Genomic DNA, 27,978 nt, shown 5'->3' with positions numbered 1-27,978 from the left:
CCATCCATCCACCCATCCATCCACCCACCCACTGTGACACTTCCAGGCAAGGCCATCTGCTGGCCTTACAAAGACCTAGCCAAGCAACAGTTAGAACGGGTCTGAATCTCAGCAGAAAGCTATTATTCTGCATCAATTTTGTCGAGGGTCACCCCTACAAACCCATTCATCGGTTCCCTCTTGGGCAATCGGAATCACTGATGTTTGTGGTGGGTGAAGGAGGACTCTAGCTACGTCATGTTTTCTCAGATGGACTGCTTCACCCACAATCAGTTCATCTGCTTGTCTGCAGGCATCAGACACAATTGGGACGGAGGTGAGCCTCAGTCCCGGGGCTCCCACCCCTCCTTTCTCGGCCCCCCAGACCCCCTGCTTCACCTGAGCACCCAGGTGGCCCCCTGCCAAGACCTCTTCCCCCTCTTCTCCTGCTCACCCTGGCCTGGCCTGCCCCTCTAGGCCGCCAGAGAGGGATCCAGGAAATGGGCCCTGGGGTGGATCACCCGCCGTCTCCCAGGGGCCACAAGGGCCGGCACTGGGTGCTTAGGCCTGTGGGACCTGGCCCAGCATGTGCTGCCCTGCACGCCCCCACCCTGTATCCCGGCCCTCAGCCCCTGGGCCTTTGGGTGCAGGGAGGTCTCAAGTGCAAGCAAGCAGTGAATTGCACATATCTGCGAGCGCCCTGCAAGCCCTTCTCTGCCCCCCTCAGAACTCAGAACCGCGCAGCCGGCAGACTGGGTAATTATTTTCGATTCTCTGGGCAGTGGAAGTCTTGAGGGGATGCACCCCAAACTGCCAGACAGAAGACGGAGGGACGAACGCTATCTGCACTACGGGAATGTAGACGTGCTTCCTGGAGGCCCGTGTGTGTGTGTGTGTGTGTGTGTGTGTGTGTGTGTGACATCCCCCCCCCACACCAGACTGAATATGAACAGGACCTCTGTGCCCCTGTTTGTTACCAACTCCTTCCATCCCTCTCTCCACCTGGGACAAGGGTTTGAGCGACTTTAACCCATCTCCGGAGATCGAGTCATTCTTAATAAAACCCAAGGAAGAGATTTCTTGACCGCTCTTGATAGCGGGGTAGAAGCAAAAGTAAAGCCATGTGAGCACGAAGGACTTACTGTGGAGGTCAGGTGAGTCACGTGCCCTGTCAGGCAAACCTACAGCCAAAGAAAAGGCCCTGAGAAACACAGACAACCTCTGGAGACCGTGTGCTGAAGGATGGGGTTTCCTGTCATTTCCTTCCTGGCCCTGGGACCATCTCCTGCAGCATCTGCCCATCCTGATGTGGGGGACTTGGGAAAACACCCCCATTGCTCTGCGGAGCAGAGCACCCCCCAGTGGCTGAAACACCCCCACTGCTCTGTGGATTCCCTGGGAGAAGACCCCCCAGTGTCCCCCACCAGCTCACCAGTCATTAACTTCAATCGTTTCTATTTTTTTCAGTTTGACCGCTTAAAAAAACCCACAAAGACACAACCTTCCTTCCCTGCACCCTCTCTGACTCAGTGTGCTGGGCTCCCAGGCGCCCAGCAGGGAGAATGCACCCTGGGCATCCCTCCGGGGGACCTGAGACGCCCGTCACTGGGGATGGCAGCCACTGGGAGCCGGGGTTCCTGTTGCCCCACAGCGCCACCTGGTGGCCCTCGGTGGTGACTACTTTGAAACTGGCAGGTTACTTGGGCTGTTGGCTCCAGCAGCTGGGGACGCTGGCCGGGCATCAGAATCCCCACAGCCTTTCACACAACACAGATTCCTGAGCCCACCCGGCCCCTGGAAATCCGCACCTCTCAGGGTGAGGCCAGGTCCCCAGGGGTTCTAACGCGGTGGCCTGCGGTTTCCTCTGTGAGCAGGGCCGCCTCTGGGCTTGAGGGTCTCAAATGCTTTGCAGTGTGGCTTTCGGCCCTGCTTCCTGTGGTTCTCACCCGTGAGCCCTGTCAACCTCCTTCACCTGCCAAGCCGGCTCCTGGCTGGCCAAGGGGGCGTGGGGTCATGGGCTTTACTGACGGGCTCCAGCCTGAGACACAGATACAGCCTTGAGAAGCAGTGGGAGGGCAGAGGGAGATGAGGAAGGGCCTTCAAGGATTGGGCACCTTCCTGTGCCACCTCGGTCACATCTGTTGTCTCGGCATAGTTATCCAGAAAGTCTCTTTTTACTCATGAAAATGTTCTTATTTGAATGATTCATCATATGCCTCCCTCCCCAAGAAGCCCCCTCACCCCACAGTCTACTGTTCCAGGTGTTACAAGTCATTCCGAGTGAGGGTGCCTCGGGGTGGTCCCCGTCCTAAATTCAGGAGTGTGCTAAGATGCCTCAGAAACCCCTCAGTGGACGCCCAAGTGCTCTGGGGGTAGCTGTGCCTAACTTCAGGTCCTGCCTACCAGCGTGGGGCTTTATAGGACACAGACACAAGTAAGACCTCTCCCCAGAAGGCCTGGGAGGAGACACCTCCAATCCAAACAGCACAGAACCTGCCCCCGATGTGCCTCCTGCCTTAGGGCCCTTGCCTCCCGGTCCCCCAGATGGAGATATTCAAGACGCCCAGCCTGCCCCCCCCCCCCCCCCCAGCCTGGTGAGCTCTCCCAGCCTGAAGCCTTGGCCAGGCTTAATGGCAGAGCCTGGGATTCAAGTGGCAGCGAATGACAGAGACAAGGCACGCTCCCTGCAAACACTGCTTAATTATCTCCGCTCAAGTTCAACTTCCAAACTTCAACCTTCCCCTGAAATGATCTCCCTTTCCAAACACCCTAAAGGTGGACAAGACAGGTGAACCCACCTGTCAGGTTTGGTGTAAGATCACAGTATGGATTTCAAGTTCATTATGAATAATACTTGGGGGGGGGGCGCCGCCTGGAGGGCTCTGTCGGTTAAGCATCCGACTTCGGCTCAGGTCATGATCTCGCAGTTTGTGAGTTTGAGCCCCGTGTCCGGCCCTGTGCTGACAGCTCGGAGCCTGGAGCCTGGAGCCTGCTTCGGATGCTGTGTCTCCCTCTCTCTCTGCCCCTCCCTGCTTGTTCTCTCTCTCTCTCTCTCTCTCTCTCTCTCTCTCTCAAAAATAAATAAACATTAAAAAAATTATTAAAAAGAAATGGGACTTCCAGGTGCCTGGGTAGCTCAGTCAGTTAATCATCTGACTTCGGCTCAAGTCATGATCTCCCTGTTCCCAAGTTCAAGCCCCACGTGGGGCTCTGTGCTGACAGCTCAAGCCTGGAGCCTGCTTCAGATTCTGTGTCTCCCCCTCTCTCTTCCCCTCCCCCTCTCATGTTCTGTCTCTCTCTGTCTCAGAAATAAATAAACGTTAAAAAAATGAAATAAATACTTGGATTCAAAATATGAAAACACACCACTGAGTTAGAACGAATTTCTTTAAGTCTTGATAAACACACGACTCCCAGGGAATGTGTGTGGAAAGAGGGAGTCTCGGCCCCAAACCAGACACCCAGGGAGGAGGGGTCTGGAGAATACAGGTGCCTTATTATTCGATTAGCCACTAAAGTTCAGAATCTTTGGCTCTGAGTTCTCAACCTGCTAGGAAGCACTGGAGAAATATGACTTCAAAGAGTGGGGGGTGTGAATAGCATGCAGGACTTCCCAGGGGGCCAGGCCAGGGGGGTGCAGAAGTTTGCACCACACGAAAAGCAGCCAGTTTCACAGAAAATACCCGAAATGCACGGACAGGTGCACACACACACACACATTCCAAAGGATCTGCTGGGTCCGGAAACATTACGACACGCCTGGGAACAGAAAAGAGCCCCCCCGAGACAGGTACACTCCTCACCTCCACCCTGCAGCCGCCCGCACAGGGACCGGATCACTTTGGCACTCCCGAACCGCTTGAAGCGGGCTCTCAGGTGCCCGTAGTACCACTCCAGTGAGCCCATCTTCACAACCCTGTGGACACACGGAGCTCAGGCCCATGGCCCTGCCCACCCTTTCTTCGGCCAGCCCCTCTGAGGGGACGTGTCGGGCCCTGAAACCCACAGGGTCACCTGGACCCCAGGCACCCGCCCTGGCTCACCTGGCCAGGTGGCAGGGGTCACAGAGCCAGCCCTCCTCCTCCGGGTGGGCGTGGCTACAGTCTTGGCAGGTGAAGAGGTGACAGTCCAGGCATTGCCTCTTGGGGGCCACGAGGAGCCGGTAGGGCTGCAGGCAGCGGGCGCAGTGGGTCTCATTCAGGTGGGCCGCATCCGAGAGCAGCTCCCTCTGGGAGCTCTCCTTCTTAATCCTGTCCTTCAATCCCCTAAGGAAGATATCAGACACAAGAACTATATTAGACACCTTGTTCTTGCAACAGGTTTTACACGCCTGCACACGTGTGTGTGCAAGCACACACACACACACACACGGGAACTTTCTCATACGCAGAGAAAAGTGACCCTAACTCGGGTAAAGGCACCCACGGGTAGCCTTTACTCTCTGCCGTGGGAGCTCCACGCTCCCACTCTCTCCTGACGGGGGAGCCCAGTAGGCCGGGTTCACACATGTGCAGTCTGAGTAGGCTGGAATTGAAACACCTGACTCTTAAAGAAATGAAACCGCATTTAAACATATCTGTCACTGTTCACAATTGTACAAATTTTCAGGCTGCGTACCCGTGACTTTCATCCAGTGCCAAAGGGCCAAGAACCATAAAGGCTCGGGATCACAGGCTGGGACAGCTGTCACCTGCCCGCGCAACCTCACACAACTCATAACGGAAAGATGGACAGGAGGTCCTGAACTCCAGGTTTGAGCTGGAGCCCGCGGACCCTGGAGCTTTTCTGCTGCACAGCGTGGAGCTCGGAGACCGTGTTCGGGCTCCCTGCTTCACCGGACGATGGTGAGCCTGCAGTCATCACCACTGGGTGTCCAGCCTTCCTTGGAGGGGGCGAGGTTGGTGGCTTTGGGGAGCCCCACAGGGCCAGGGGGAGTCCTGGGAGTGTAGCCGGTCAGGCCACGCGGTTACTTAGAACCAATCTGTCGCACAGGCTAAGAGGAGGCTAGAGAAGAGAGAAAAATCTAAGCGGTTCACAGCAGAAGCCACAGAGAAGGCAGAGATCAAGCTCATCAGGGGGGAGAGGCTGGCGCTCCTCTCCATGAGGGCCTGGCCGCTCACACCTACTCTGTGTGCCGGCCCGACCTGACGTCCGGTCACACCTGCTCCACGGGCCGGCCCTACCTGATGGCCAGTCACACCTGCTCCACACGCCAGCCTGAGCTAATGGCCCTGCGTGGAGGACACCACCAGGTAAGTGGGGGTTGGGCTGTGACCCTACCGAGAAAGTGACAGGTCACTGCACTCTCCCTAGGAGGTCACACAGGGTTCTGGGGGCCAAGCCAGGAGGGATCCCTCGCAAGCAGTTTTGGGTGTCTTCCAGCAGGGAAGCAAGTTGAGCTGACCCCCCACGGAGCAAGGCTGACGTGGCCTGGTTTGCACAGTGTCCGTGGCGGGAACCATCCAGCACCACGGGGTCCTGGGAAAACCACAGTTCTCCCAGACCTTTCTGGTGAGCTTGCCCAAACTGAATGGACTGCAAGATGTACACATTCCTTTTGTTCTGGATTTCAGAGAATGTCTGCCAAAGGCAATATTTCTAGCTTTAGATGCGATCAAACCGATCCATTCTTAGTGACAAAAACCAGACCCTGGGTGCCACGGTCTTGTGAGAACTCTGCACCCGTGGTTTCTGGTGGGGTCGCCCCAGGGCCGGTGGAGATGAAGGACAAGACAGCAGCTCTAAGAGGCCCTGGGACACCACTTCGCACGTTGAGTGACACAGACTGCACTTCGCCGATTTCCCTCTCCCCACTCTCTGTTCAAACACTCTGGAAGACAGGTACACACACAAAACTCTTGTGTCAGCTTGGAAAACCAAGAGAGCAGGGCCGAGCGCTGGTGGCATCGAGGGTGGGTGATGTCATCCACCGACCACGGTCCAGACACAGCTGCGTTGACAAGGAAGACTTTGCCTCACAGAGACAAGTACAGGCACCTGAAGCCAACCCTCCTCCACTTCCACCTGGACTGTATCTGCATCAGTCAGAAAATCTAGAGGCCACCCTGTGTCCCTCTCCTACTGACTGCCCGTCATTCTCTATCCAGGGAGAACTACCTCCCAGCACAGCAGGAAGAAAGAGGAGGACACGTGAGGCACCGTGCGTCCCAGGATGCAAAGTTCCCTGAAATAAGAGCCCCAGGGGTGGTAGCTGGAGACAGACAGTGCCAACTATAGGGGAAGGGACAATTATACTCTGCCTCAGATTCTCTAAAACATAACTTCTCTTCTTCATAGCTGGACAGCAGGAAAGGAGAGAAGGGGAGAGCCCAGGCTGGTCCAGCACAGTGACCCCAGCTGGCTCCTGCCGGCTGCAGGGCAATCACCCTGACCCGGAGCTGCACAGGGAGGAGGTGGGCAGGGCCAGGCCAAAGCACACAGGATGCTCATTGCAAACACGGGGTTGACCAGATGTCCCTCCACTATGGGTGCCTCGGCAGACATAAGTCTAAGTCACCGTCAGGAAGACAAGACACCCCGAGTGCGACTGTTGGAAACAGAAGACAACTTGAAACAAGTGTGTTTGGCACGTTCACTGGGATTGAGAGAGAGAGGAGGGGATAAAGAAGGAACCAGGCTGAGATGGAAAGACCACAGGCTATGTTCACCGAGGTGGGGAAGAGACGGCCAAAATAAAGATGGGAAGGAATGAAGACGGACAGAATTAGCACCGGAGCTTACGAAGCCCAAAGATTTCGACCGGTGGCCCTCAAGGCGGGGTCCGGGAGCCTCTGGAAGTACCTAAGACCCTTTCAAAGGGTTCACAAGGCCAAAATTATTTTAGTAATGATGCTTAAATGCTATTCCTCTTGTTTGCTCTCTGACGCCTGCAGTGGCAGTAGAAAAGCAATGATCGCCAAACAGCTAGGACCTCAGCACGAGTCAAGGCAGAGGGACAAACTGTACAAATTGCCATTCCAGTCTTTGTCACGGAAGTAAAGGAGAGCAGGTCTTTGATGAAGTGTGTCCTGATGAAAGGCAGGTGCTCGATGCTACAATGACACGTATTCAACTAATTACACCTTGACCCTTGAGCACGTGTCTTTTTAATATTCTGCATGAATGGAGAGACGGGACGCACACACAGGAAGCGTTTCTGCTACATCCTGAAGCACCACCAAGGTCCTGATGAGGGGAAGCAGGCACTCGCCGGACTTCCAACGGGAGCTAGAAGCTTTTTTCACGGGACATCACTTTTACTTAAAAGAACAACTAAAGAGAAACTATTCTGACTTGGGTGTTCGCCAGACATTTTCTTAGGAATGAACAGAGGGAGCCCGTCACCTCGAGGAAACAAGTGACAGTCTTTGTGGCCAATGACAAAATTCAAGCTTTCAAGCACAAAGAAGGATCTTGGGAGATTTATGTCTGCCGCCATGAGTTTGATGGTGCCAACGCTAATGTTTATTTATTTATTTATTTATTTTTGCTAATGTTTTTTTAGAGGTTGCTGATGACATCAGTGGTGACGGAGTCAATGTGATTCCTTTGGGTATATAATGAGATGTGTCACCAGAAGCTGCATACTGCGCAAGAAAACTACACATGGATAAAAGATTCACTTTGAGTGCAAGACAGATCAATGGATTTTACTGTAAAAGGGAGGGAAAAGTTCACTGATACGGTTTCAGATTCCACCGTGCAACCTCCTTGAAGAAATTACTAGTTGTGGGGCTCCTGGGTGGCTCAGTCAGTTGAGCGTCCGACTTCGGCTCAGGTCATGGTCTCGTGGTTCGCGGGTTCGAGGCCCGTGTCGGGCTCTGTGCTGACAGCTTAGACCCTGGAACCTGCTTCTGATTCTGCGTCTCCCTCTCTCTCTGCCCCTCTGCTATTCTCTCTCTCAGAAATAAACCTGAAAACTTTTTTTAAAAAATTACCCATTTGTTGTGTTTCCATGTAGAATCAAAACACAATGTTCATAATCATCTGGCTATTGAAACACCCCTCTTTTTTCCAACTATACATTTGGAGGAGGCCAGATTTTCTTCAAATTCCTCAGCCAAGACAACATTCTACAATGCCCTGAAAACAGAAGCAGATATGAGAATCCAACCATCTCCTCTAACACCAGATACTGAAGGGATTTCCAAAAATATAGAACATGCCAGGGGCACCTGGGTGGCTCAGTCGGTTGAGCGTCCGACCTCGGCTCAGGTCATGATCTCACGGCTGGTGGGTTCGAGCCCCACACTGGGCTCCGTGCTGACAGCTCAGAGCCTGGAGCCTGTTTCGGATTCTGTGTCTCCCTCTTTCTCTGCCCCTCCCCCACTCGTGCTCTGTCTCTCTCTCTCAAAAAATAAACATTTAAAAATTATTTATTTATTTATTTATTTATTTATTTATTTATTTATTTTAATTCTGTTTTTCAACGTTTATTTATTTTTGGGACAGAGAGAGACAGAGCATGAATGGGGGAGGGGCAGAGAGAGAGGGAGACACAGAATCAGAAACAGGCTCCAGGCTCTGAGCCATCAGCCCAGAGCCTGACGCAGGGCTCGAACTCACGGACCGCGAGATCGTGACCTGGCTGAAGTCGGACGCTTAACCGACTGCGCCACCCAGGCGCCCCAAAAAATTTTAAAAATATAGAACGTGCCAGACTTCTCATTTGCTATGGAAAAAGTTATTGTTCATAAAAAATGTTATTTATGTTAACACATATGGGGTTTACTGTTGTTATTTAAGCGAATGAATGAATATTTTTTAAATGTCTGGTTTCAATTTCTGATAGGGTAAATATTGACATGAATAACCCACATGAACAGAAGCTCTTGGGGGTTTCTCTATAATTTAAGAATGTAAAGGGGACCCTGAGGCCAAAATACTTGAGAACGGCGGACTTGGAAGCAAGTTTGCTGCCCCAGACGCAGAGAAAAGGGCTAAAGGGACGGGAACGAGGAGGAGGAGGGCAGAGCTGGAAACAGGGACGGATGGAGGAGGAGATTAGCAGAGGGGTGTCTGGGGACCAGAAGCCCACAGCCGACTTCCAGCCCCCTCTGAGACACCAACGTCAAGTGCTCTCTGCAAGACAGGCTGAGGGTCCTCTGAGGACAAGGTGGGGGGGGGGGTCTGGTGCAAGGAAAGCCCTTTCAAGACAGGGCAGGGAAGGGAAGTCCCCTCTTGGCAATGACCGGGCGTGGAAGGGAGAAGGGCTGGAGGTGACGCCAAGAGGACAGATAGGTGACGCTATCTGTCCTTGCTCTCCTCCTCTCGGGGGGAGTCCGGAGGGGAGCGTGGTGGAAATGTGTGAGTACCGGGGACAGCCAGGACCCAGGGGCTGGTGGTGCGCCCTCCAGGTCCACTAGGGAGGATCACACTGTGGCCACAGCACCAACGTCCCACAGCAGCCACTGAAAGAGGGATGGGCTCGGACCAGTGCTCTGCTCTCTGCCTCTTGGGCCGGGCGGTCCTTAGCCTGTGTCCCTGCAGGGTGGCACGAGGTGCCGAGGGACCAGGGAACTGGCAGTCTGGGGGCTGGGGCGGAGAGGGGTTGATGGCTGGGATCGGGGATCTCACCAGCGGGTGCCAGCTGTGCCCGACGCTGGGACAATTCACACACGAGTGATGGTCCCGATCCTGGAAGCAGACTTGACCCTCCACTCCGTCACAGGGACCAGCAAGGAGCCAGGAGACAGTGGGCGGAGTCGAGACCCCAGCAGCGCTGTCACCCTGGGGGCCAGGAGCCGCTCCCCCCACACCCACCGCTGCCCTGGCCACAAGCAGGGGCTGTGGGGATGCGGGACTCGGAAGGAGAAGACTGAGCCGCGAAGAGTCCGTCCGTGTAAGTGAGCAGAGTCTCGGAAACTGGAAACCGACAGGCTGAAGCCATCTCCTGCCCCAGCGGTGGGGACTCACGGGCAATCTTGGACGGGTACTAAACGGACTGCTTTTCTCGGCACGGCTTGGTTGGCTGTGAGTCCTGACCAAGCTGCGGAGACAGTGATCACCGGAAGAACACGCAAGTCTCCCGGCCAGGAGACAAGGAGGATCCGGGCCTTCAGGTCAGGAGTTGCTGGCCTGTAGACCGCACAGGGGCAGGCTGCCGGCACCGCTCGGTTCCTACAAAGCGGGTTCGCTCTCGGGGAATGTGGGTGGGCTGGCAGGTGGCTTCTCTGCAAGGCCGAGAGAGAGAGAGAGAGAGAGAGAGAGAGAGAGCTAGCAGCAATGGGCCAGCTTCCTGTTGCTGCTGTCGCAAATTCCCACACATCTCGTGGCTTAAAATAACACCTTGTCTTCATGTGATGGCTCCGAAGGTCAGAAGCCTGACGTGGGTGTCACTGGGCCCAAATCAAGCTGCTGGCAGGACGGAATCCTTCCGGGAGGCCCTGGGGGAGAATCTGTTCTTGTGCTCTTTCCAGCGTCCAGAGGGCACGTCGCGGGCCCGCGGCCCCGTCCTCCACCTTCAGAGCCCGTGTGGCAGGGGGGCTCCTCCCCACGGCGGAGCACTCTGGCTCTTGTGCTGTCCTGCCTCCCTTCCTTCCACCTGCCGGCCCCCTTCTGATCACCCTGGGCCATGTGGGTCATCCAGGACCGTCTCCCCAGGTCCAGGCCAGCTGATTAGAGGCCTTAATGGCCTCTGCAACCTAATCTTCCTTTGGCACACGGCCGGACACGCTCACGGATTCGGGGGATCAGCACGTGGGCGTCTTTGGCGGGGGAGGGTGTTATCCCACCAAAATTCCAAAGGGGAAGTGTGAGCAGAGGTCTCCCTCCCGGCTGAGAGACTCCCGATCGCCAGTTCCACGGGCCACGCCTCTCCGGAGAACGTAACCTGCAGACGTGCCCCCCACGGAGAGACGGGTCCCAGGGGTGACCCTAAGAATGGGGCGTGGGGGTCCGAAGGCACCATTGAGTTGCAGACTCAAGAGGCGAAATTCTTGGAGGTATGGCGCCCAAACGCAGCGTGACCGTCCCACACCACCGAGGAAAGAGACCGTGTTGTGCAACGGTAACTGAAGAGCGGACACGGGGCTCTCGAGTCCCGATTATGAGAAGGAGTATCGGGAATGATAGGGAACGAGAACAGAAACTTGCTAACGTCCCGTGCGGTCCTTGGAAGAGAGCGGCCACAGGACGACCAACAGGACGAGGAGGAAATCCTTGCGGCTGCGTGAGCCACGGGCCCCGAGTGTCACGGGAGTCTCGGCAGTGGTCTCAGTCGGTCTGGGGTGCCAGGGGGCCCGGCTGGGGGCACACTTCACGTTCCTTGGTGGCAGTGTCTCCAAAGCGAGCCACGAAAGCTCACGTCTCACGCAGGGAGAACTTTCAGAGAGGATCTCAGGAGCCCTGGTCTGTTTGTGGAAACAGCAATCCACAACCCCACCTGTTTGCCTTCCTGGGGAAGGTTCGCAGGCCTAATATTTGATTTTCGGGCTGTGCCCTTTGAAACAGGGTGTTCTATTTAGGTAAGCTCCGTCCTCACCCAGGGGCATGAGTCACTGTGCTGAGCACTCTTGTGCCCCCAGGGCTTTCAGATTACCCAACCCTTCCCACCCCGGACACAGCTAGCTGCGAGGCCACTCCGGGTGGATCTGCGGGAAGGTCCTCATAGGAGCACAGCAGACAGCAGGCTCTCCGGCAGGGAGTGCCGGCTCCGGATGCCACACGCAGGCTCGCCATCCTCTCCCCTGCGCGCATCCGTGGGGTCCAGGACGCGGGCGTCCACAGGACTGGCTCTTCCCCAGATGGAGCGAGCAAAAGAGCGGGGCCGCTATCTGGAGGTTTACTACTCTGTACCGATGCGACATCAAAAAATAACGTGTATCTTTCCTGTAGCTAACGTTCTCAACACCCGAGTAACGAGAACAAACGGCGACCACAGAGAGGACCGATGGTACAGACCGACACCCAGCAAGACGTCCCCTCCCCCCGATATTCCCATGGGTAAAGACTCCTGGACATTCTTCACAGCCGGGAGACCTGGCCCATTCCCAGTGTCCTCCCCTGCAAACGGGGATAATAGTAAGAGCCGCCTGGCAGGCTTGTCTGGGGAGTAACCGATGTAACTCAGTGCACATTCATAATGATCCGTGCGCAAAGACAGCTTTTGAGTCTTCCCGTGGTCAGGTACTGTGCTGGGCGCTAGTGACAAAATAGAGCCCTCCCTGGGCTGAGACATGGGTGGGGAGGCCAACTCTAACTCAACAAGTGCGTGACTCATATGGATTCAGACCGGCCCTAAGTGCTGTGGAGGGAGATCCAGGAGGCTACGCAGAAAGAAGTGGAACTGGGAGGGTGGTGGCTATTTTAGAAAGGGCAATCCAGGGAGGCCTCTCCGAGGAGGTGACATCGGAGAAGGGACGTGAGGGAGGCAGCAATAGGAGGAAAGGAGCTTCCTGGGGGCCACAGAGAGAAAGACAACAGGGCAGGGAGGGCGGAGGGGAGACGTCCAGCAGAGGTGGTGTGGCATGAACTGGGTTGGCCGTGTGGCTGGTGAGCCACAGCTGGGATTGATCTTGAGGGCTGAGCCAACAGGGCTTGCCGAGGCACAGAATGTGGGACGAGGGGAAGGAGCCAACCGTGATCCCTGGGCACCAGACCTCCGCAACCAGGCTGTTTCCGAGATGGGGAAGTGGGGGCCTTGGGTGAATCGAGACCTGCCTTAGGCACGCTGGATTAGAGATGCTGGTTAGACCCCCGGCCAAGGTGCCAAGGAATAGCTGATGGCTATTCTTTGGGGATATTTTTATCATGTTAAGAAAGAATTTTTACTTCCACTTTACTAATTAAAAAAAAAAAAAATGATCGGAAAGAGCACACTACCAAACACTCCTCGGTGGCACTTAGATAATTCTAAGTTTTGTCTCCCTGACGGTCATGAAGGCTCACGGCCCAAGCCCTGCCCCAGGTAGCAGACTTAGCATAAGGGGGGCCGTTGTCTCACACAAGCGTCTGCCATGTTTGAAGGCTCAAAGTTCATCCACAGGAAGACACACATCCTCGTTATAGCCCAACGCTCAGGACTCGATGGTAGGAAACAGGTAGTATGTGAAATCTATCCGAAAGCACCTTTCTGATGCCAATGGCATGAACACCCTGATTTTGTAGATCTTTGAATTTCCCACTCTTTGGGATGCAAGGGAAGCCAGGAATAACATGACACCCTCACCCTGTATGGTAAACATGGCCCTCCCCAGTCCCTGGTCCCACACGCCACCCTCAGGGGGCGACTTCTGTGTGCCTGCGGCTAAGTCAAAGATAGCGTGGCCTCCACCTTCCTTCTAGTCGATTCTGAGGGAAGCCATCTGTGTCGTCTATTTGGAAGGCCACCTCAGGAGCTTCGGGCTGAGGCAGCGGCCAAAGTCCTTCACCCCTTGCCTCTCACAGCTGGGACGGGCTCTGTCTTCCCCACGGGGCTGTGAGTGTCCTCACCACAGGCTGGGGAGGGTCAGGCCCAGCGAGGGACCAGGGGCTTCAGTGTTTGGGGGACACTCTACTACCTGTGGGTGTTACTGAAACCAGTCTCACAGCCACGTGGACTTCGTCCTCCCCATATCGGGGATCTTCAGCCAGGCCCTGCCCCAGCATCCTCTACAACGGGTTGGTACTCCCACGTCTGGGGACAGGTCTGCCTGGCACACGTTTCCATTAGCTTGTAAATATCGAAAGAAATATTCTTGCTGTTGTCTTCAAATTGGTCTATTCGGTGGACTGCTTGTTTAGCAAAGCGCCCCTTGGCAGGTCTGCTCCTGGGGAATCAGGCCCACACACTGTGCCCACCTGAGGCACATTCAGGGCAGGAGAATTCTTTCCCTTTAGCGAACATGCCTGTTTCCTGATTTCATAATTCTTCCCCCATGAGCTCCGTTCTATCAGCCCCTGTGGCGGGTTCCTTCAGCTCTGCTGTCCGTCCAGCCGGCATCTCTTTGGGAGAATGGCAAAGACATCGGAAACCCATCTGAGCGACCCCCGAGCTGCCACCCACCTGGTGGTCATTGGAGGACTGGTTTCTCAGCTCGGGCCATGACTGATTCACAGATCAGAGAACCGGAGTGAGGCATGTTAGCTAACGGCTCTGCAGAACAAGTTCGGAGTGTTTATGCTGCGCTGCTTGTAGCATTTCTAAGCAGAATTGCCCGTCTGGGCAGAACTCGAACCCATGGGTTCTGACCTCATGGCGCTCATCACGTCTACCTGCCTCGAGACCTCGCGCCTGGGTCCTGCGGCACCTCGGGGTCAGGGGACACTGGAGGAAAGGTTCCTCACGGACAGAAGCAGCTTTACTCTTTGTGGCATGTTTAACAATGCTGTGAACATCCTGCTTTTGCATTAACATTCTAATTTTGTATTTGAGGCAAAACCATCAAATGTGATAAGAAATGTAAAAACCCTTCCCTCCCTGCACCCCCTGAAACGACTCTTTACTTCCCAAATGTGATCACCTGCTAGATCCGGCCATGGTAGTGCCATTTGGGCGTCCCTGCCCTTGACCTAATGTTACTTGGACACAAACTTTCCACACCGCTGCATGCTTGCATTTCTGGGAGAGACACAACCTCCCACTGCATTAACGTTCCCCGTACAACCTCTCCCTGTCTGATGTCTGATGGGGGATGTTTAAGAAGCCCATCCCCAACCACAAGGCAGACGGAGTAGACACGGCAGAACGGGCCAGTCCCCCAACACGCCCTGCCTCCCACTCCCCACCCTGGCCCTTTCTGAGCAGACGGCTTTGGGCACCTCCTGACGAGGAGACAGGAGGTTGCCCTGACCATAACTGGCCCGGGGACCTGGCCTGAGCTACAGGCTGTGCGCCGGAGAGGGGGTGACACAGCCCACATCCTTGTAGGAGCCTTCTGGTTCCGACAGTGTGGAGAGGTCCCCGGGCCCATTTCCTCTTTGCAATGCGAAATGACCAAAGGAGTATGAAGATAAGGAAGGACGGACGTCAGAAGGGACTCACCTTTGTGCAAGAAACACAGGGATTTATGCAAAACCCACCTCAGCCGTCTAGGTGAAGGAGGAGCTGCCCAGCTCATGGGTCTCTGGGAAAGGGGGTGCCTCTTGGGACCTGGCCCGTGGGGTCCTCCCTCTGCTCCCTGGGGAGCTGGGCTCCCCTCCTGTCCCATTTATCTGTGTTTCTGTACACATTTAAAATAAAAGTTGCCAACAGCTGAGCTGCCTGGAGGCAGCGTTTGGCCCCTCCCCGGGGAAGAGGGTGCTGTGAACGGGAAAGGCTGGGCTGGTTTTGCTGGCATAGGCATCGTGGGCCTCGGCAGAGCCAGGCGGCCGGGCCGGGGCAGGTGGGTACAAAGCTCTGACCCCTGCTTGGTACTCGGAAGTCGGGTCAGGTCAAGGCTGGCCATGGGCCCCGGTGTCAGGTCTCATGTGGGTGGGTGAGCGGCTGACAATCCCTGGAGGCCAGCAGGGTGGAAGTGTCTTAGCGACAAAAGCCCAGGGGATGACCCGGGAGCCCAGGGCAGAATGGAGGGCAGGGGGCTGCACAGAGAAACAGCTGGAAGCCTGGGCAGCACTGACCCGGACCCCTCCCCACAGACCCTGGGGGTGCCGATCAGAAACACGCTTGTTTCTGTTCGTGCCTTGTCTGTTTCTTGTGGCCTTTGTCCCGTGTCCGGACCTAGAGTTCCTCCCAGCCCCGGTCTGTCTCTGTCATCTCAGGAAGGCCCTGCCTTCCCCTCTGGATCCCCGCCTGCGGGGTCTCCTCCTGTCTGGTGCCTAAACACCGGGGGCAGCTGAATAATGCTTCTCCCGCATGAAAAATGTCACGTTCCTGGTTCCCAGGTGTAAACATGTCACCTCACATGGCAAAAGAGGCTTTGCAGATGCGGTTAAGTCAAGGATCTTAGGCGGGAGGTTACCCTGGATTACCTGGGTGGGCCCTGTGTCGTCACGGGTCTGTATAAGGGACAGAGGGAGAAGGGGAGGAGAGCAGAGTCGGGGGCTGTGGAAGACGCCGTGATGAAGGTCCTGAAGACAGGCAGGGCTGGGGGGAGGGGGCTCGGGAAGCTGGAAAAAGCAAGGACACAGACTCTCCCCTGGAGCTTCTAGAAGGAACGCAAACCCGCCGACACCTTGACTGGAAGACTTCTGGCCTCCAGAACCGCGGGACATTTGTGCATTTGAAGCCACTAGACTTGTGGCGACTGTAGCGGCCCCAGGAAACGGATTGAATATCATCTACCGGTGACAATGCCACCATCCCTTCTGGGCTCGCGGCCAGCACGCGTGGAGCCCTCTTGTCCGCCGGGCATCCGACAGGCAACCTAACCCCCGTGTCCGAACCCTCTCCTGGTTTCCCCCAGACCTGCTCCACCTCGTTGCACCTTCCGGGTCACTCAGGCCACGAGTCGCCCTCGTCACCCCCACTTGCAGTCGTGGGCAGACTGGCTGGTTCTGCCCTCCCGGTACATTTGGCTGGCACACTTGGCCAGTACATTTGGCCGGTGCACTTGGACAGCACAGAGCCCGGGGGCCCACAGCTGGCAGGGCAGAAGCCGGCTCTCGTTGCGGCCTTGCCCCTGCCTGCACTGCTCTCTCAGACACGTTCTTGCTCCCCCCTCGCCAGGAGTCCTTGCCCCCGTGTCTCCTCAACAGGTCTTCCAGCCACACGGACACCAGGAAAGTCTCGTAAGCAAGCACACAGCACAGCTAAGCCTTAGAGGTGGGGGAGGAGTAGATAATGGCAGACGGTGTTGGTTCAGTCCATGGCCACCCATTGGGGGATGGGGTCCCCCCCCCAACACACTGGAAAGAAAGACAAACTCAGCCTCGATGCTAAAACCCCTCCAGCCTGACATCCGGGTGTTTCCGTATTTTATCACCTTCACCTCGCCCTGCCACGGTTGAAGCATCTCCTGGCTCAGGAGACGGGACCCAAAGCTGGACCAGGATGAACTAAAAGTATTCAGGGCACAGTGGGACGCACCGGAATGCAGGCTGGGGAGTCGGATCCCCTCACTTTAATTATGAGGAAACTGAGCCCAGACAGCAGGACGTTTCCCAGCGTCCGGCTTCCCATCCAGTGTCCTGCCCCCCGAGCATCCTGCTGTCTGCTCACCCCCAGCGTCCCGGGGAGGCCCCCCCTCCAGGGGACACCGGAGGGACGGGCTCGGCCTCATACACTCACCCCAGCCTTTCCTCTTCTTTCCTTCTCAGATCAAAGTCCCGCTGAACCACTTCCCAGATGTGCTTGGCCTCGTCGTCCGTGAGCTTGGAAAGATCCAGTTTTTTCCCCATCTCTGCCTGTCAGGATCACACCTGGAATAAGACAGGATAGAAATGGACTCTGATTTGTTTCACAGGGGGTTAATTATGACACGTGACCATCACCCAAACAGCATCTAAAATGAAAATTTCCTCAGAGGTCCTATGGCGCTCAACTAAAATATTCCCTGACTTGTGCCTTAAATTGGTGAAAAATAATTTACTAATTAAAAAAATGTTTTAATGTTTACTCATTTTTGAGAGACAGAGCGCAAGCGGAGAGGAGGACGGAGAGGGGGACGGAGAGGGGGACGGAGAGGGAGACACAGAATCCGAAGCAGGCTCCAGGCTCCGAGCTGTCAGCACAGAGCCCGATGCGGGGCTCGAACTCGTGAATCGCGAGAACATGACCTGAGCCGAAGTCAGACACTCAACCAACGGAGCCACCCAGGCACCCCAATTTCTTAAAATTTTTTTTGCATCAAACCCTCAGTATTTCCACCCTCAAGCACAATGCTGGCTGTGAATGGTGCATCCAGAAGTCGCCCTGATATGCCAGAGTCATTCAGACTGTATTCACTTATGGTTGAATTTAGATTTTGGACAAGAAAACGTGAAAACAAAATTCACTGCTGTTTCCCTAGAACCCATAGTTTCTGGTTTTTAAAAACCTGGATGAAAAAGTTCTTTTTATTTTATTTTTATTTTTTTTAATTTTTTTTTCAACGTTTATTTATTTTTGGGACAGAGAGAGACAGAGCATGAACGGGGGAAGGGCAGAGAGAGAGGGAGACACAGAATCGGAAACAGCCTCCAGGCTCTGAGCCATCAGCCCAGAGCCCGACGCGGGGCTCGAATTCACAGACCGCAAGATCGTGACCTGGCTGAAGTCGGACGCTTAACCGACTGCGCCACCCAGGCGCCCCAAAAAAGTTTTTTTGATAGATGACTGAAGTTTATTCTTTTTTTTTTTTTTGCCATTTTTGAAAAAAAAATTGTATCATAAGAAGCACATTCATTGAAGCTCTGTTTTCAGAGCAGATGAGAGAGCTGTGACTGTCAGCTGACTAGTTCCCACTCTGTCTCCTCTCTGAAGGGACACAATTCCGGGCTTCCTGGAAGACGGCGAGGGGGGAGGCAGCAAAGCAAAACAAAAGGAAACTAGCATGCTTTTCGTGCCTAAGTATCTTAGAGCATGGTCAGTGGCCAGTCAGCGGATGGACGGGAGGCCACTACTTAGTCAAGAGCTGCCCCCTCAGCCCCAGAGGCTGGGGACGTGTCTCCCCCAGGCCCCCTTCCCCACCTGTTCCTTCTTTCTGAAGCTTCTTGCTCCTAACGATGGCTTGGTTTCCCAGCTTGGATAGCAAAGATCACCAGGGTCGGGGGGACCAGATGCATGCTGGACCCAATGGGTCTGGGCACCTGTGATGAGGGGGGTGCCTGCCGAGGGGGTCAGGCCTCAGGAGCAGCTGAGATGTGAACAGGGGAGACCAGCAGGCAGAGGGTGGCCGGTGGCCCCACCTGCTTCTACAGAAAGTGTGACCTAACACCTTCCAGAACGGGCCAGTCATGACCCTGAGTTATTAAGGGAAGTGACCTCTGTTCGCTATGCGGTGTTTACTAAAAGCAGAGCTGATGTGATAACAGACTTTGAATAACATACACCCGGCATAGCTAAACCAACAACAGGTGCTTCGCTCCCAGTCCGACGTCACCTGAAAGATTTTACTCTGATGCTTACGTTCAGCTCGGACCCAGCTTCCAGGGGAGCCGGTGGGGTGGGGGGAGAGGGGTACAGGGAGGGGAGGGAAGGAAGACGAAGTCCCAAGTTCAGATTCGCCCGTAGGGAGGCAGTGGCGGCGGGGGCCGGGGGGGGGGGGTGGATCCCCAGGGGAGCGTGTTCCCAGCATGGCCAGGGATTGAGAGCCAGTGGCCCACGACACGGGTCTTTATCTACTGGGACCGAATCTTCCCATGTAGTGAATTAATGACATGGAGAGGCTTTTCATGCTTTTTGAAAACTATGTTTAAAAAGTTACCTTAAATTGAACGGAGGGTATGTTTGAGTTTCCCACAAGTCCCTGTCGTCCCGAGCACCCGCCCTGGCTTGGCTCCGGCTGGGACACGGATGCGGGCTGTCCCTCAGCCAGACACAGCCACACCGTGGGACCCCCCCCCCTCCCCTCCGCCGGGCTCATTGGAGGGGATGGCCTTTCAGCCAGCGATCTCCTCTCCCATCACTACACACCGTGCTGGCTCGCCCCGACCCCGATCTGCTCCCGGAACCCCTCCACCCGCAGCAGTCACGGGGAAGCATGAGGGCAGAAGGCTAACGCAGGGGCGGGGTGGTGGGGGGGACCTCCCAGGGCACGTGTGTTGGGGCGGGCGGATTCCACCAGGCTCCTAGTTCTGTCTCAGAGCCGATCACTCCTGGTCACGAGGTTCCCAAACGAAATGCTTTCAGTTTTGCCCATCCCACTGCTCGGATTTAATCACAGTCTTAATCTCTGAGACCGTTAGCCCTCCGAACCGGTTCGGAGTGACAGTGGAGAAAAGCCATTAGGGCAAGGAGGTTGACCAGTTGCAAGGACAGCGGAATGGGTCTTATAAAGTGGATACCCCAGATGCAGACCACTGAATTTCGATGGTGTGTCCGTCTCGGTCTGCTAAAGAACTGAGTCCACGTTCTGGCCAAATCAAAGGGAAGTCCGGGCCGGGGTTCCGCCCACACGACACTTGGCTTGACCACCTCTGGGGTCAGCTGCCCTCGGAGCCTTGGAGCACAATGGCGATTGGGAGTGGTCACCCGCCTGAGCGAATAAAACTGGAAAGCAAGTCAAAGGTCCTCAGCAAATGCCCAGCTAACAAAGGCAGGAGTGCTCCCTGACTCACGGTCAAGGCTGAGCTGGTGCGTCTGCTGATAAAGGTGCAGGCACGTTCCTGAGCGCAGGTGGAGGTGCCCACTCGGGGGCCCTGCGTGTTAACCTTGTCTGTCTCTCAGCACCACCCTCACATTGGCTGGTGTCGTTACTCCCGCAGGCAGGACTTGCTGTCCATTTGCAGCCAGCAAAGCCCCAGCCCTCGTCGGCTGCAAAGTGGGGCATTTCCATCCAGAAGCTTCCCCCGACCCCTGCTCAAGGGGCACCAGGCACAAGTTGCCCCAGCAGCAAGCCGCTGGGTGGCACTCTAGCTTGCCTGCCCACCTGCCCGTCCTCTCTGCTCTCTCAGGTCCCTGGGAAGTCGTTGGCAATCCTCATGTATACACGGACATGGGTTCTGCATGTCCGGCTGAAGCCTCAGCTCTAGTGTCCACAGCAAGAACGGGTCCCAGGGCGAGGCTGTGGGAGAGGACAGGGCCAGGAGCCGGGAGCCGGCTTCCTGTCTCAGTTCAGGCACCAGCTGGCCTCCTCCCTGGGCCTCAGCTCTGTGGGCTCCACAGCCATGACCGGTGCCTGCCACGGTCTAGTGGGCCTCACCTCCCCCACCACCATTGCAACCTCTCAGAAGGAAAGAAGATTTTTACAAAACACACCACATAGAAAAAGAAAATGTAAAAAGCCCGACCCAACTGAAAATGGAGTTTTCAACATCTGCTTAAGGTTAGTAGGAAACCGGGGTCCAAGTCTACAGAGCTCTAGTGGATTTTTACGGGAGGCTGAGCTCAGGCCAGGAGCTAATGTCCCATAGTGGGACCAGGGCCGGCTACACAATGTCCATCACCCACGGACCCTTCCCCACATCTCTGCAGCAGGTGGATGCGTGGTGGGGGTGGGTGAGGAGGGGGGCTGTTGGCAAACAGAAGGTGATTTGGTTGTGATAAAGCTGGGGCTTTGCAGGAGCCCAGAGGAAGGCCAGGACCCTTCTCCCATGGCGAAACATCACCCGGCTCTGTGCCCCCAAATCGGCACCGCAGTGCAGAGGTCAGTCTTTGATCAGCTAGCCTCGGGCCCCTGGGCATCCAGCCTTAAGTCTCCTGGGCTGACCACAGCCTCAGCCCCACTGACACGCGGACCCGCGGCAGGGCTCTGGGTGAAACCACTCTTTTGTCCAAAACGGGCTGGCTGAGAACCCAGGCGGGTCTGATCAGGGTGGAAAGGGAGGCCCGGGTTCGGTGGAAAGGGAGCGCCCCCACCCCCCTCACTAGCCTGGACAAAGACCTGGGAGCCGCTGGGGGCCGGTGGAGCTGCACACGTCACCGCGGACTCTCCCTACGCCCAGTCCCCAGTCCTGGGCGCCACACCGGCCTCCACATGCCCCCTTCTGACGGCACTCACCGGCTCCTTTCTAGGGGTGTGCAGGCCCTGGCCCGGCCCCTGGGGCTGCTCTTTCCGGTCCTCCGAGGGAAAAGAAGGCGACAAGGCAGGGTGTCGGGTCCGGGCACACTGGGACGAGGCGGTATAGTCGGGGCCAGGCGGGGCGTTGAGCGCAGGGGGCCAGGCAGGGCGCGGGGCGCCGTGCACGGGGCACCTGACCTGCAAGTGTGGCCGGGCTCGGACCACAGCCGGGTGGGGCCCGCCTGGGTCACGAGGGCCGAGCCCCGCCCCGCCCCGCCCAGCTCCGGGTGTGCCTCCGGGTGCCGCGCGAAGGGCGCAGGCGCTCAAGGCGCAGGTGCAGAGGCTCGCCCCCGACTCCGCGCCCCAAGCCACCCTCCAGGACAAAGGTGGCGGCGGTGAGGGGGAGGGTTGAGCCCACACCGGGAGTTGCGGCGACTCTGCCGGGGCGACGCGGCTGCGGCGGCCCGGCTCTGGGCGCCACGACCCGCTTGTCTGAACGCGCCCTCGGAGCGCGCGGGACTTTGAACTGCCATCCCAATTCTGCAGGCGAACGCAATTTACTCCGGCTTTACCGGTGGGCGAACTGAGGCTCAGGACAGAGCCTTACCGAAAGCCACCCCCTAATAAATGGGAATGCCAACTGGTAAGCGGGACCGGGGTCCCAGGGCTTCGTCGCGCGGGTCCTGTGCCGCTGGCCGCCCTCCATCCTGCCCGGCCTCGGGGCGCGGCTGGGCCGGGAAGCCCACAGCGCCAGGAGCCCCGCGCGGGGAGCGCACCCGGGGCTTTGCCTACCGAGGACAGTCCCGCGGGTCGCACAGCCGCGGCTGGGGGCGGAGTCAGCAGACGGGGCGCGCAGACCAGACGAGGTGCCTTCGGAGGACGCAGTGGAGGGGACCCCTCCTCCGAGCTCCCCGCACCCTCCCCGCCAGGACCCCGCGCGCGCGCTCAGGGGCGCTTCGAGTTCCGGTTCCAAGCGCCGCCACCAGCCCCGGCCCCCGCCGGTCCTTGGGAACTCGCGGGCACCATTAGGGAAGCTCCCAACTTCCCGCTGTCTTCCGGAGTTGGGCGCATCAGAGCGCTCCCCCCTCCACCGTCTCTCTCTTATCCTTAAAAAATTCTGAAACGAAAAGTACACCGCCCCTGCGCCAGGAGGTACCTTTGAAACTCAGTTTTTCTCATCTGCAAAATGGGGGTAGGATGAGTAATAGATACAGAATGGATGCAGTTGGGTGGACAGATACTATCGTCTCCATACAGAAGAGGAAACTAAACCTTGTAGGAACACTGGGAAGTCACATTAGGTATGATTCGTAAGGAGTTTTCAGAAGCCACACATTGCGACCCCGGTTAGAGTGATTGGTTACCTGGCTGTGCCCACGAAGCACCGCAAGTGAATTTGGGTATTTCAGGCGCTTGGGCTCCGTTAGGATAGGAACCCTCCCCAAACATGATCAACTGGTGTGTGTGGGAGGAGGGGGGGGTGTGGGGGGGGGTGCAAACCCTGGAAATAATTGCAACTTATAAGCCAGTTTCCACAGCCCACATGAGCCGGTTCTTACGTTTTTCATTTCCTTACCAAGTATTTTGCTATTTCTTGTGAAGTGAGTAAATCCTTTAAAGGTTGGCATCGGGACTGTGAGTTCCTCAAGGGCAGGAGGGTGTTTTTTTCAATGTTATTTTTTATACTTTATTTTAATGGGTGGGTTTTTAAAAATGCACAGTAGCGATACTTGGTGATACATGATAAAGGGTCGTGGTAAAGGACATAAACGGCATAAAGTGAAAAGTCAGATTTGCCCCTGTTTCTGCTCCCGACCCCGCTCCCCAAAGGCAATTATTGCTAATGGTGTCTCGTGCATTGTTCCGGAATTACTGTGGTTGTGGGAAAGGACATAGACTCTGGATCCAACTGCAAGATTGGACCCCCAACTGGGTGTATTCCCTTCTAGCTGTGATGTCCTGGGCATGTTATTCCCCACCCCCCTCGGGGAGCTCACTTCTCCGTCTACATGGTGGGGATAGCAATGGGATCCACATAGTAGGTGGTTCTGAATCAATATACAGAAAGCGCTTGGATGACACCTGCCACATGGTGAATATTTGGTAAATATTCACTGCTACTGCTATAGACCCAATTCATTCTTAAAAAAAAATTTTTTTTAACATTTATTCATTTTTGAGAGACCGAGAAAGACAGAGTACGAGTCGCGGAGGGGCAGAGAGAGACACACACACAGAATCCGAAGCAGGCTCCAGCCTCTGAGCTGTCAGCACAGAGCCCGAGGCGGGGCTTGAACCCACAAACTGTGAGATAATGGCCTGAGCCAAAGTTGGGTGCTCAACCGACCGAGCCACCCAGGTGTCCCCCAAATTCATTCTTTTTAATTGTTGCAGAGTATTCACTGCATGAGTTTATCGTAATTACTTTACCATTCTCCTATTGATGGACAGCCAATGTTTGATTTTTTGCTATGTAAAAAAATTCTGTCATGTAGATATTGTAGGCAATACTTCATATCATTGACATATTCATAATGATACAAAGTATTGTACATACATACATATCATGGTACATACATACTTATACCGATATATTTATGGAATAAAATCCTAAAATTGAATCGTGGAGTCAAAGAATGTATGCAATGTTTACAAGGAAACTCTAGAATTAAAATATTTTTAATTGTAGAAACAATCTCAAAATTAGAGAAATTTGCAACTATCGCACAAAGATCTCCTCCCCTCCATTTGTGAGTTGATGACATGATTTTTCTTTGGTCTGTATTTTACACAAACAAGGGCAATTTCCTCCCAAACTGGTCTAACCGGCAAAATCGTGATCCATTGCCGTGTCTCCTCACGAGAGCCCTTCCAAATTTCGCCAGTCGTCTCAATAATATCCTTTGGAGTGTAGGATCCAGTTGAGAATACCTTGATTTCCTACTTTAGCTATTTAGGGGAAACCAGGAGAGGACAGGGAAGCAAAGAGAGAGAGCTCAGCAGTGGCCCTTGGTGAGTTCTGGCCAGGATCTTGGGGCTCGGTTGTTTGTCCTCACCCAACATTCTTGCCTTATCTGGGCCTCACCTTTGGGACTCCACCCACCCCCACCCCTTCCCAGCTTCTCAGGGCTCCCAGTGTGCCCTTGGTAGTACCTTCTGGATCCCTGACATTTTGCTCCTGCCCCTGTGACTATCCTTCCTTGTTCACTTGCTTGGGGCTGGCTTTCTCCTTCTCAGCGCTCTGTGGTTCAATCCTATCTCTTGGTCGATCGATTGATCGATTGACGGAGTTGACCAACAATGTCCTGTTAGCTTCAGGTGTACGACACAGGGATTCCACAATTCTATGCATGATGCTGTGCTCACCACAGTAAGTGTAGTTATCACCTGTCCCCCTACAAGGCTATTACAATGGTGTGACTGTACCCCCATCCCCGTGACTAACTTATTTTCTAACTGGACTTTGTACCTCTCACTCCCCTTCCCCCGTTGGCCCATCTCCCTATCCCCTCCCCTCTGGCAACAACTAGTTTGTCCTCTGCCTTTGTGAGTCTGTTCCTGTTTTGCTTCTTCATCCGTTCTGTTTAAATTCCGAATCTAGTGAAAGCACATGGTATTTGTGTCGTGCTGTCTGACTGATGTCCCTTAGCATAATACCCTCTAGTTCCATCCGTATTGTCACAAGTGGCAAGCTGTCATTCCTTTTTATGGCTCGTTGTCTACACCACCTTGCAGAAATCCATCTCAAGTCTTGATGGACACTTGGGTTGCTTCTGTATCTTGGCTATTGTCGATAATGCTACAGTAAACTAAGGGGTGCCTGTATCTTTCCGAACTAGTGTTTCCTGTCTCTTAGAGACAGAGAAGGGGCGGTGCATACCTGAGGTCACACAGTGGGTTAGGGACAGCTTACCTCTCTAGCAGTAAGCTGCTCTCCGAGCCATCAGACTCTTCTGCAATCTGGTTGATGGGTGGACACCAGAGGGCAGTAGAGGCCTCCTCCCCATCTCCTTGTCCTTGGGGTGGCTGTCTGGAGACCCTGCCTTTGCTGGGACTTCGGGGCAGTCATGACAGGCAGGGAAGCATTAGGGTCTGGGCCATTCCCGCAGGAAGCTCAACATGGAAGACGGCCTTCAGAAAAGGATCCTTGAATTTCACAGTTGGGGAGACCCTGCCTCTCCAGGGCAAGAGCCACGCAGGCAAGTTTCGCTGAAGCCTGGGTTTGGGCTGAGCCTGATCTCTGCTCATAGGGGGCTCCAGGGGGAAGGAGGTCCACGGCCTACCAGGGAGCACCCTACAGCATCTCCGAGGTGGCAGGGTCCAGGATTTGTGCTGAAAGGCTGGCTGTCCCCAACCCACAGCCCTCTCCCGGGTCCTCTAGCTTGCTGCAGGCAGCCGTTAAAATCCTTGCCTCCCTCTCCCCTGTCTAAATCCTCTGGGCCAGGTCGGCATTGGGTTAGCAAGAGGCAACTGAATTTTGGAGGTGAACTTACAGGAAGCTGAACGCATACGAAACAGGGCCCCAAACCCCAGCCATGTCCGGGAAACCACCTGTATGTTACAGGAAAACATGTTCTCATCAGGTACCGAATGACTTCATTTTCTTTTACGAATCTGATAAGTTGGGGAAAATCCCATTTTTTGGAAGCACTCTTTGGGCTCTGTGGTTGTGGGGACCGGGCAGGGAATCACTTCGAGGCAGTGTCACCTGACCCTGCTTCAGTCAGCTCTTCAGTGCACAGGGCCCCGTGACTGCCCCCCATCCCCCACATTTGGGGACACACACTGACCCTGACCTCTGTGGCACACCTGTTTGCTGTCTCCGAGCTGTCCCGCCCTCCCCCCTTGCTCTCTGAGCTCCAGCCCTGGATGGCTCCCCTCCCCTCCCCTGGTTTGGTCTTTCTCCCTTTTCCATTCCTGGCTCAACACCCCTCCCTCTGAAAAGCATTTTCTGAGCGTCCAGCCCTCCCCACATGGGGTGCCCTTATTCCCTGCACGTTCCTGCAGAACCACCCCAATGTAGTTTACCTGCCATGTGTGTGGGGACCTGGCTCACGTCTGGGCTCCCCTGCTCCAGTCTCTGAGGGTACTAGGACCGGCATGTTCACTCTGATGTGCCTGGTGCACAGTAGGTCTTTGAGAACTATTTGTTGAATAAACCGGTAGTCAGAATGATGTTTTGATTTTTAAGAAAGATTTTATTTAAATTCCGGTGAGTTAGCCTACAGCGTAATATCCGTCTCAGGTATGCAATGTAGTGATTCGACACTTTGCTACGATACCCGGGGCTCATCACGACAGGTGCACTCCTTAATCCCCAGCACCTGTTTCCCTGATCCCCACCCCCGACCCCGACTCCCCACACCTCCCCTCTGGCAACCAGCAGGGTGTTCTGTGTGGTTAAGAGTCTGTTTCTTGGTTTGCTCTCTCTCTTCTTTCCCCCCTGTGCTCATTTGTTTAGTTTCTTAAATTCCGCATGTGAGTGAAATCAAACGGTATCTGTCTTTCTCTGACTTATTTCACTTAGCGTGATACCCTCCAGTTCCATCCGTGTCGTTGCCGATGATGACGCCTTGGTTGTTAACTTTGACTGATGGGCATTTTCCAAACAGAGCTCTGCCCCTACCACCCCGTGCCCACGGCGCCCTCCTGGGGAAAGGGGTCTGCTGGGAAGGGGCCGACATTCTCCTCTTGCTTCTGCCGCACCCCCCCCCCCCCCGCCCGGCCCTTATAGTGTTGGGAGATCCCGGGCCCCAACCCAGCTCAGCCTCCTCCTCCTCTATCTTGAGTTGGGCCGAGGTCGTCCGTGCTTTCTCTCCCCAGGAAGGAGGTCAGAGGGCAAGAAACAGTTTCCTTCTACCCAAAGCCGGACAGGATTTCATTTGCCTGTTCCTACCCTGTGTTCAAGGGCTCAGAAACGTAGGATTCGCAAATTCGTTTAGGCAACGTGCTTTTCCTCATCGGAACACGTAAGGAATTAGATTTTGATATTGCTGAGAGGAAGCTCTAAGCAGCCAGAGGCCCAGGCCGAAGAGAGAGACAAGTCGCCCGAGGAACGAAGCCCGTGACTCTAAAACCGTCAGACCACTCAGGCTTTCGGGGTTCTGGAGGCTTCAGGTCATGTGAGGCACGGGCCAGTGAACACTTGCCTTTCCCTGGACGAGCTCAGTTAGGGGCTCTCGCTACCAGGGGTTCAGGCCCGGAGCAGAAATGGTTCGAACGGAAGGGAAAGAATCCGGGCCATATGGTTGCATGCTCTATCTCTTGCCAAGACCCCCTTCCATAGGGAGGAGGGCCGGTCCTGCCTGAAGACCCGCCGAGTGCCAGGCAGCGTGGGTGCCTGACCACCCGAGTCTCCTGTGCGGGGCGCCTGCTGGCACCACCTGGGCTGAGCAGGTGAGGAAGCCCAGACGCCGGGCCAGTTGTCACCGTCAGAGAGGGGAGACCAGATTGAAGCGCAGCCCGGCGGGGCACCAGCACCGCAGGGGAGGCCACCTGTGCC

The 27,978-nt window shown here is 55.5% G+C and overlaps 1 protein-coding gene across 2 annotated transcripts in view; it reads right to left on the bottom strand.

Moving 5' to 3' along the window:
- MLPH (melanophilin) overlaps nucleotides 1–21,708 on the bottom strand; it is a 41,558-nt gene extending 19,850 nt beyond the window's left edge. Inside the window, exons 1-5 of one of the 2 annotated variants that reach the window (XM_043578261.1) lie at nucleotides 21,477–21,708; nucleotides 17,126–17,256; nucleotides 4,023–4,244; nucleotides 3,783–3,895; nucleotides 1,122–1,160 (exon numbers count right to left, since the gene is read on the bottom strand). In XM_043578261.1, the coding sequence (XP_043434196.1) occupies nucleotides 1,122–1,160; nucleotides 3,783–3,895; nucleotides 4,023–4,244; nucleotides 17,126–17,235 (484 nt within the window). In that variant the 5' untranslated portion in view covers nucleotides 17,236–17,256; nucleotides 21,477–21,708. The remainder of the gene's footprint in view (nucleotides 1–1,121; nucleotides 1,161–3,782; nucleotides 3,896–4,022; nucleotides 4,245–17,125; nucleotides 17,257–21,476) is intronic. The other variant, XM_043578262.1, reaches the window with a different exon arrangement.
- Between the last annotated feature and the right edge of the window lie 6,270 nt (nucleotides 21,709–27,978).

This window comes from Prionailurus bengalensis, chromosome C1 (assembly GCF_016509475.1).
Source record: "Prionailurus bengalensis isolate Pbe53 chromosome C1, Fcat_Pben_1.1_paternal_pri, whole genome shotgun sequence".
Lineage (NCBI taxonomy): Eukaryota > Metazoa > Chordata > Mammalia > Carnivora > Felidae > Prionailurus > Prionailurus bengalensis.
This window is presented reverse-complemented; position numbering and strand designations above follow the sequence as displayed.